The sequence below is a fragment of the Citrus clementina genome, unplaced genomic scaffold, assembly GCF_000493195.1.
Source record: "Citrus clementina cultivar Clemenules unplaced genomic scaffold, Citrus_clementina_v1.0 scaffold_6, whole genome shotgun sequence".
NCBI classification, from domain to species: Eukaryota; Viridiplantae; Streptophyta; class Magnoliopsida; order Sapindales; family Rutaceae; genus Citrus; species Citrus x clementina.
In genome coordinates, this window is record NW_006262139.1 from 9846541 (window position 1) to 9855563 (window position 9023).

At 35.2% G+C, this 9023-nt stretch overlaps 1 protein-coding gene across 4 annotated transcripts; it reads left to right on the forward strand.

Moving 5' to 3' along the window:
* The first annotated feature begins 840 nt into the window (after positions 1–840).
* LOC18039657 lies at positions 841–8423 on the forward strand. Of its 4 annotated transcripts, none has more exons than XM_024182749.1 (10): positions 841–1133; positions 1212–1280; positions 2474–2592; positions 3807–3999; positions 4750–4799; positions 5091–5181; positions 5266–5867; positions 6522–6746; positions 6828–6884; positions 7507–8423. In XM_024182749.1, exons 3-10 carry the CDS (start codon positions 2539–2541, stop codon positions 7711–7713), a joined length of 1479 nt encoding a protein of 492 aa, XP_024038517.1. In that variant the 5' UTR covers positions 841–1133; positions 1212–1280; positions 2474–2538; the 3' UTR covers positions 7714–8423. The 4 variants fall into 4 exon arrangements, with proteins under 4 accessions (XP_024038517.1, XP_006428745.1, XP_024038516.1 ...); XM_006428682.2 differs by having other exon boundaries at positions 5284–5867; XM_024182748.1 differs by having other exon boundaries at positions 1237–1280.
* The last annotated feature ends 600 nt before the right edge of the window (positions 8424–9023 follow it).

Consider the following 9023-nt stretch of genomic DNA (forward strand, 5'->3'; position numbering starts at 1 on the left):
GCCTGCAGGAGGCATAGCCTTTGTGCAAAAGAATGCAATGTCAAATAATTATGGAGGCCAACTGAAAATTAATTGACAATGATTTGTTCGTACAGTTTGATGCTTGCAGAGTCATTCAAAGGGGGTCATATTTAAAATAAAAAAAAAATTATACACAGAACAAAATTTTACTGTGATGGACACTTCTATTGCTTAGAGCTTTTTATGGGGTCACAAAGAAGCTCCGCCCCGTGTTTGATGTGGAACTGGATTCTGGTTTTGGTCATTTGGATATATCTCCGGCTTTGCGTATTTTTACGCAATTGTTAGATCTTGTTATATAACTTTCATTCCGCTATAGTGTATTCCGCAAAAATATCTTCTTTATCCACAATTTTTTAAGTTTAAATATAGAAGCAATAAGTTGAGGGAGTCCCTATGTTACAATTAATGTAACATACACACTCAACAACAACCACATAAATGATGGACCCACACAATTTGTGTGGTTGTTGTTAAGTGTGTATGTTACATTAATTGTAACATAGCATTTGCCATAAGTTGAAATCAACTTATTATTCTATCAGAAAAGCGAAAGAAAAATTATTGAAAAAAAAAATGAATTTAAATATAATGGAGTCGGGTTGTGGTTTGGGCCCCACGAAAAGCTGGATCCCGAGTCAGCGTATACGGACGGTCAGGTGCTAAGCAAACCCACTCCGCAGGACCAGTTCACGAGTTGAAAAATAAAAAGCGTCAGCCAAACAACTGCCTGGCCTTATCATCTATAGTAACGCCCGTCAAATTTAATGCCAACGTGGACGGAATTCTCTTATTAAATGTTATACACCCGTTTCTCAGGAATCAAGCCGCAGCATCCAGCAGCTCACTCACAACTGCGGACCCCAAACACACTTTATATCATCAAACGTCATCAGAACAAAAATAATATAAAAAACATTTCAATTCCGTCCGACTCTTTAAGAAAAAAGGGCCCAAAGACAAAGGCAGCGCAACACCAAGCACAAATAACGAACAACAACACGGTTTCGGTCCATTTGATTCGTGTAGCCTTTCCTTGGCGGTTTCAAGCTTTTTCGTTTTCTTACATCCCACAGAATTTCACTCCCTCTCACACTCTCCATCACTTGAAGGTCAGGTCTTTTTTTTTTTTTTTTCAATTTTTCTGTTTTAATCTTTTTTTAAGATCTTGTTTATTAATTTAATTTTAGACTTTATATGCTTCTGGTTTGACAGATCGGAGAATGTTGACTTGCGGAGTCTTTTAACTGATAAACTAGGTAATTATTTTATTTTATTTGTTAATATAAATATTTTTAATGTGTTGGCTTTTTAAAATTCTGTTTGGTTGCGTAGAAAACGAAGGAAAGGGGAAGAAAATATGAGTTCACGGTTACCTTCTTTCTACCTTTTCTTCTCAGAGCGGATAAGCTTCACTCGGCTGAGCCGTTTTTTAAGGCCAGACAGCTGTATCAGGCCCACTTGAGGGTTCTTTCTTTTTGTCTTTTTAGAGGACATTTTATACTAAAAAAATAATATTTTATACTAAAAAAATTCATTTTTATATATTATTTGCTAATTTACTGATATTTCTCTCCGCCGCAAAAGAAACGGTGGTTCTGTATTGTTGTAAGTGATGTTCTGTTACTTCATTTGGTCTCTCTGAAGTGTTGATAATGTTGTTTTACTGTTGTGTATCATGCAAACCAGTTCGCTGCTATAAATGTAGTTTTTTATTTTTTAAAAAAAAAATAATTGTTCGTGCATAACAAGTCATAGTGTTGGTTTTGATTTATTAAGTATAATTATTGCTGACGGGATGTTAAGATTACAATGCTGAAACTAAACTGTGGCAAATTTTAGTACTTTGCTGATTATGTCTACTGGAAAATGTAAAAAATCTCATGGACTTGAAATGAGGCATGGAAACATGGTAAATGAAATTGTGAGGAAAAAGAACCTGGAAACTAGTGGATATTTGCTCTCTAAAACAGGTTGGCTGGATGCATGAAAATTTTCCACTTGCTCCTGTTGATTGGTTTTCTTTTATTAGGTCTGATCATGGCTGGGATTATGACCGTATCATATTTGAAGTTTTATTTTGGCTAAAGGTGCTGGAGAAAAAAAAAGGACTTTTAGTTTTTTGCTAATTGTTTGTGTTGGTAAAAAATCTGCTGAACTTAAAAATGGTTTGTAATTGAAACTATTCTCGAGATATCTTGGGAAAAATTTGATTATAATTTTGCTTGACACCATTCTGCACCTACTTTATGTATCCTTGTGAATCAAGCTGGCTAGATCTCTCCAGCTGTAAATGCACACACGTTTTCTCCTTGCTCCTGTCACGTAGTTGGTGAATTTTGCACATTTTTCTCAACTTGTTTGCTGCAAATTTTCATGGTTTGATAATTGGGATATGGCTGTGATGACCAATGACGATGATTTATCAGTTTTCCTTTTCATTCTATGGCAGGAATCTTGAACAAGTTGATAGATTACTGAAAATCTAAGTTTGAGTTATTAAGAGCATAGCATGAAATGGATAAAGGACCACTGTTGCTTGAGAATGTTCGAAACATGACAAGTCAAAGGGTGAGATCAATTTTCTCTTGCAAATTGTGTTTTGCTATGATACCATCATCCACTCAGATGCTTTGAACTATATCATGTGTTTGCAATGACTTTTTTGTCCATTTATCTGTGTGAAATATGAGGATGCAGACAACTTCTTGCTTTTATTAATTTTATCTTTGCTTCAGTAGTTGAATAAAATTTGTCACCATCTGAACCATCCATATCATGCACTTATGTGAGGAAAGTAGTTGTAAACTTCTTTTTAATCCATATCCCCTCTCTTTTTTAGGTTTAATCCCAACATTAATATTATTTAAAGCTTATGCCATTTTAATCTGTTACTTCGTTAATCAAAGAAAGCTATTTTCTTTTCTTCTTGGCGTTTCATCACTTATTGCCAAGATATATTACTTGGTTAATTGAACAAAGTTATTTTCTTTTCTTCTTGGTCTTTCATCAATTATTGCCAGGATTGAGAAACTTTAAGGCTGAGTTGGTAGATGAAGCAAAAACCTGCATCTTTTGAACATGTCAACCAGAAGGCTTTGCTCTGAATTTAGCTAGTTGCAACTTGCATTTATAAAATTTAGATGCCAAGAATATGGTGAGAGATTTCTAGTTTTATCTAGAAGTGAAAACATGTGTAGTTTACTGATCTTTGCAGAATTGGGTGAATTTTCATTAATTGTCGCATAACAAACTTACTGCAATAAGTTTAGGAGTTTGCATATTCTCTTTTCTTTCCTGCCTTGGTTTTAGAAATTTGATTTATGTTTTATTTCTTCTTGTTTATGAACAAATGATTCATCTATTTCATTTTCATTGTGCTTATATTTAATGGAAATCGATGCTTGTTCCTCATGATTTAAGAGTTTCATTATGGGCATTTACATTCACCTTTGTTTTATATCTATTGCAATAGCTTGTCTTGCATACTAAATGTATCCTTGTTTTATATTTTTTGTAATAACTTATGTTGTGTACCAAGTGTGCCTACCTAAGCAGACGTCTTGGAGTTCAGTTTTCATTTAATTTGTCATTAAGTTTTCTTCATAAGATGAAATGTTCTTTGAAGTTATTGTGGTTGTTTAATTATGCAATTGTGAAATTAAATTAGTATTACAATTTTTTGTAAATTTCCCATTTTTTCTTAGATATTCTTGTAGTATCTTAATTATTTTATTATTGTATTTATTTAGCTATTTATTTCTTTGGTCATTGCTTTCCCTCAGGTAAAGGTAGAAGAATCCTTTGTTCCTGCTTTTAAAGATAAAGCAGCTGAAGTTTCCAATTTACTTGCTGAACCAAAATGTGATCATGCTTCAGTTGATGGTGTTTTAAGCTTCGGCAGAGAGAACTTAGGGAAAAGCTCAGGCATGGATGGCTTTTCCTATGAATTTGAGTTTGGCTTTAGAACAAATTGTGGTAATACTCTGATGGTTTCTTACTATCCCTTTAGTTGCTGCTATGTTTGCCCAGATGACTTTTTGATCTGAGATTACACAGTGCCTCGGTTTCCATATCTGTATTTGTATGAGTGACCCTATTTAAGAAACTTTCCCTATTTTTGGAAAACAGGGTTCTGTTCTGTTTACTAGGTTTGCATTCAGACTCAGGATTAAGGAAGAATTAACTTCCATAAACATGCAAGTGCACCCCAAACACTGCTGATCCAGCACACTATAAGTAATTGATGCTACTTGAAGTCACTCATCGAGTGAGGAAGAATGGTTGTGTTTTCACTCAAGCATCTACTGTGGCTATAATTGGTTAATATGGACAATATTATTTAAGCATTTGGAGTTTTTGAAATTACTGTGCAATGAGTTTGCAATTAATGTGATCATGCTTTTTCTTTGCTGGCTATAAGTAACCTGCAGATGTTCACAAATTTCACAAATTTGGTTAGCCTTTGAATCCTTATGTGGGTAACCACTAATCAGAGTTGAGTACTCAAAAACATTTGAATCTTATGTGCAGCAGATGCCTGTGAGTAAGATGATATGATATATATTTGAGGAGGTGCTGGGGAAAGTGAGACATTTTTTGTTGAAAATGATAATTTTTTTTTGGGTTGAAAATGAAATCATACTTTGGGGTCTGTGATTATTTTTTATTAACCCCCTTTTTCTAATAATCTGTAAATACTGATTTATATTTGTGATCCTTGATAAGGTGGGCTGGATTCTTTTACTACTCAAGGAGAAGATGATTTAAAGCTTGAGGTATGTAACTTTATTAATACTAAATCTTATGTTATAAGTTATATTCCGTACGCACTGTAAGTGAGCTATACTATGTAAACTTTTCTCCTGTGAAAACTAGCTTCTCTTGTTGTTGCTTGCCACTTGATTTAAGTTTTTAATCCTTGTTGACGTAACCATTTTGTTTTGTCTGCATCACTCAAGGATTTTTACCACTTGCATTCTGTGCTGCTCCCTCCAGGATCAGTGCAGTAATGCACATTATGGAAACTTTATTTTTTTTCTTTATCTGATCAGATATTGATCTACTAGGTTCTTGACGGATTGCTGGATGATATTGATGAAGTGGATGACTTTCATGCAGCAAATGATCTCTCCACCGTGTGTGATGATTTTCTATTAGGTAGTCCTTGATTTTGACTCGTGGTTGATTTTGACTCATGTGGCTATTGTTATGATCAGAACATTCCTAATGCTAATCTTCCAGCCTTTTTTTCCGTTGCAGATATTGAATTTACTGAAAAGGTTGCCAAATTTGACTGTGGTCCAGTTGAAGGATCACATTTAGGTAACTCAAGTTCCGAAAGTCATTCTCCAGGTGCTAGTGGAAGTAATGTTGCTGTTGGCATGTCAGATTCATCAATAACTGCTCTGGAATCCGAATGCAAGAATGATTCGCTTGAAAAGATGGTTAATTGTGAGTTACATGGCACCTTTAAAAGCAAGTGTGAGTATCAAGCACCAGATATGGAAAAATGCCCTAGTTCACATGATATGGATAGATTTGATGAACTGGATAGTGATGACAATGTTTTATTAAGTAGCATACTGTCTAAGTGTAAGAAGAGGGTCAAGAGCACTGTTCTAGGAACCAAGGTCAAGAGGCTGCGTAAACCTACAAAACGATACATTGAGGAGTCCTCAGATCTGAAACCAGGATCTCTAATGAGAGGACAAAATGTTTCTACTGCCACATTGAAGGATAAACATCCAAAGGTAACACCATGTAATGGGTCTTCCAAAGGTAGTCAAGTGGCATCAGAATCTTGGTTACGTGGAGGACGTCTAAAGAAACGTTCGCCTATATTGGTATGCATTCACCCACATGATATAAATCTAACTTTACTGCCTTGAATTTGGGGATTTGTTAATTTGTTCATTCATTTTTCTTCTCCAACTTCTATGAATCATCTTTTCTTCCTGCATGCATTTTTCCATAGCTTAATTTAGTTGATATATGTTAAGTCTGTTTAGTCGACATGAAGATAGATTGTTGATGATCCCAAAAAGGAGAAATGAAATGAGTAAGACTGACTACTACCAATTTTGAGTGGTGTTTATGTTATTAAGAAATGAGGAGAAATACAACGCAGTGCGCGTGTTAAACCTACAATTTTCCAGTCTTCTGTGATGGGTATCCTGCTTTTCTCCTGCATGTTCGCAGGTTTCTCGTTGCTCTCCTTTGATTGTATTGTCTGTGCGTTCTTTTTCTGTCATCCTACTCTCCACACTGTTTCTTAAGATGATTTGGGTTTGTGCTAAGTTGGTGAATCTATCTATTGTCTTTTGGAAAATGGAGGTGTCTGAATATATGACAAGAAAAATGTGATGAGAATTAGGAAGTAAATGAAATGTGATTACCAACACAGCAAGGATATCATCCCTTCACTCTTAATTGATAAGTCATTTTTTTGCATGATACTTACAACATTTGAATCATCTGTTTTCTCTTTCCCTGTGCAGGGTTTTGAATCTGATGATGACATTTTTTCTTCTGATTCTGATGATGACCGTGTGAGAAAGAGGAAATCTAAAATTGATGATCGGAGGAAGAATCAAAGGATGTGGACTCTTTCTGAGGTGATGAAGCTTATTGATGGTATCTCTCAATTTGGAGTTGGAAAATGGACTGACATAAAGAGACTCCTCTTTTCATCATCTTCTCACCGCACACCCATAGATCTGAGGGTATTTTTTATTTTTCTTTATCTAATAGAACAGTTATTTTTTTTTTAAAGGTTGAGTGTTTACTACCTGTGAACTCTGCAGGACAAATGGCGTAATCTCCTAAGAGCTAGCTATGCACATCAGAAAAACAAGGGAGAGGTGAGATTTCTAAGTTACTTTAGTGTGCCCTTGACTTGACTTGACTTTTGACCTCAATATGTACATGAGACGCCAGTCCAGCATATTTTGTGGTTTGAAAAAAGTTTCTCTATCATTTTAGTTCATTTGTTTTGTGCTTGATTTCCCAAAATGAGTATAAATGACAATGTTGCATGCATGCTACATCCTATGTGATAGAATAAAGTAGAAGAAACCAAGGTGATTGAATAATTCTGCCTTCTTCTGTGGTCACACAGATTAATGGGTTTCAGCCAACATGCAGTACCCTTGGTTCATTCCTTTTGGTAACTTAGGATTGAGTTTCACATACCATAGATTAAGATGCTGTGATATCACTGATATCAATAATTTGTTTGCTACATGTATGAACTCCTGTGCATGTCATCTGCACTTACCTAACAATGAATCTTCTGCTTGTTCTAAGCATATCAGTAGGAATATGCAATCCACATGTGACAACCAAATGATATGACAGGGTGGCCCTAGTTTTCTGTGGGAGGCTGTGTTTATTGTTGAATTGGTTTATTTTATGTACAGATGTTGAGTTAGTTGGTATGCAAGATTTGGTTAATAATAATAAAAGTTAAAATGGGTAAAACAGGTTGACCCAAAGCACGCCATGCGTAGCTTACCAAAGCCTGTGTTATGCCGAATCCGAGAACTGGCCACCATTCATCCATATCCAAGAGTGCCTTACTCAAAGAAATGCAATGGTGACACCGACTCATCCAGACATCCTATCAAAGCTAAAAGTGCTCCTTTTAGCTCACATGGAAGAAATTTGCGAACTACAATTAAAGAACAGTGAATCTCAATTGCCATAAATCAGTCAGTAATATTACAAAGTTTAGTTGTAAAGAAACTGTTATCTTGCTTAGTCGCCCTTTTTGTAATCTGCATACACATATTCTGAGGTCTGTCCTTGGATACATCTTGGTACAGCATCTAGTGAATGTTTGCGCAGTGGATCTAAAATTTTCATTCGTCAATTGTAAAAGCCAGGGATATGGCAAAATGATGCTTAAGGGTAGTGAAGACAATATTGCCTTCTCTTTTAACTATTGCTTTATGACTTGAGAAGCCTGCCTGCAGAATATTTTATTGTATTCATCAAGGATTCAAGTCTTCCCATGTTGATGTGGGAGTAGAATTGTGCTTAATTTAATAGTCGGTTTCTCTATCCTTCGCCGGAGCAGCTTTTTGAGTTGGGCTTCTCATGGAATATATTGAGCTGCTCTTGACAGACTTTCAATTCTTATATTAGTGGAATATCCTTGTCCTTCTGGAGCTTACTTGCGGGGTCGGCATCGGCCAAAATTTAACCAAGAAGCTAAGCTGGGATTGGCTAAACTCTAATGCTCCTTGTATAGCCTTGATTCTTCAACACAACAAGGAGCTCAAATTATATTTAATCAAACTCAACTATAAGCACCAAACCTGCAAGATCGGTGGCTCAATTCTAAAGTCAATAAGTTGTGTATTACTTCACCCGATGGGTCTATGCCATTTTATTTTCTATTTTTCATCCATCCACAAAACAGGAATGCCCTGAATTAGTAAGATTTTGCCCAATGAGGTGGGAATCATGATTCGTGCATTTAATTTAAGGAATTGGGATTCCTTCCCCTTTTAAAGCATCATACCGTAATTTATCATTTGCTTTAACCAATATTTATTTGTTTTGAGCTTTATAATAATAAAAGTGGTTTTGTAATAAGGATCTCGCACTTAGACTGCTCACAATTGGAGCCATTGGATCATAAAATCTATACATGGTGAGCCTTACCATATGCATATTTAAATGGAAAAATAACAGGTCATTGGATTCAAATCTGACGGCTTAACTTGGGTTCTTACACTTTAGTTAGAATATTGGATCTCTTATTGGGTAGTTATTGATATAATAACATTCGTTCCTTAAAAATAAAAATAAAAATTAATAAATAGAATAAGAATGTGGTATGATGATGGCGGTGGTGGGTTTTGATGACACATGATGGTTTTGAACCAATTCTTTGTTAAATCATTATCAAACGGCTGTTTTTTTTTTTTAATTATTATTAGAAATGAATAAAAAATAAATACATATGAAACAATTGCACAAACTGAGTTAGAACC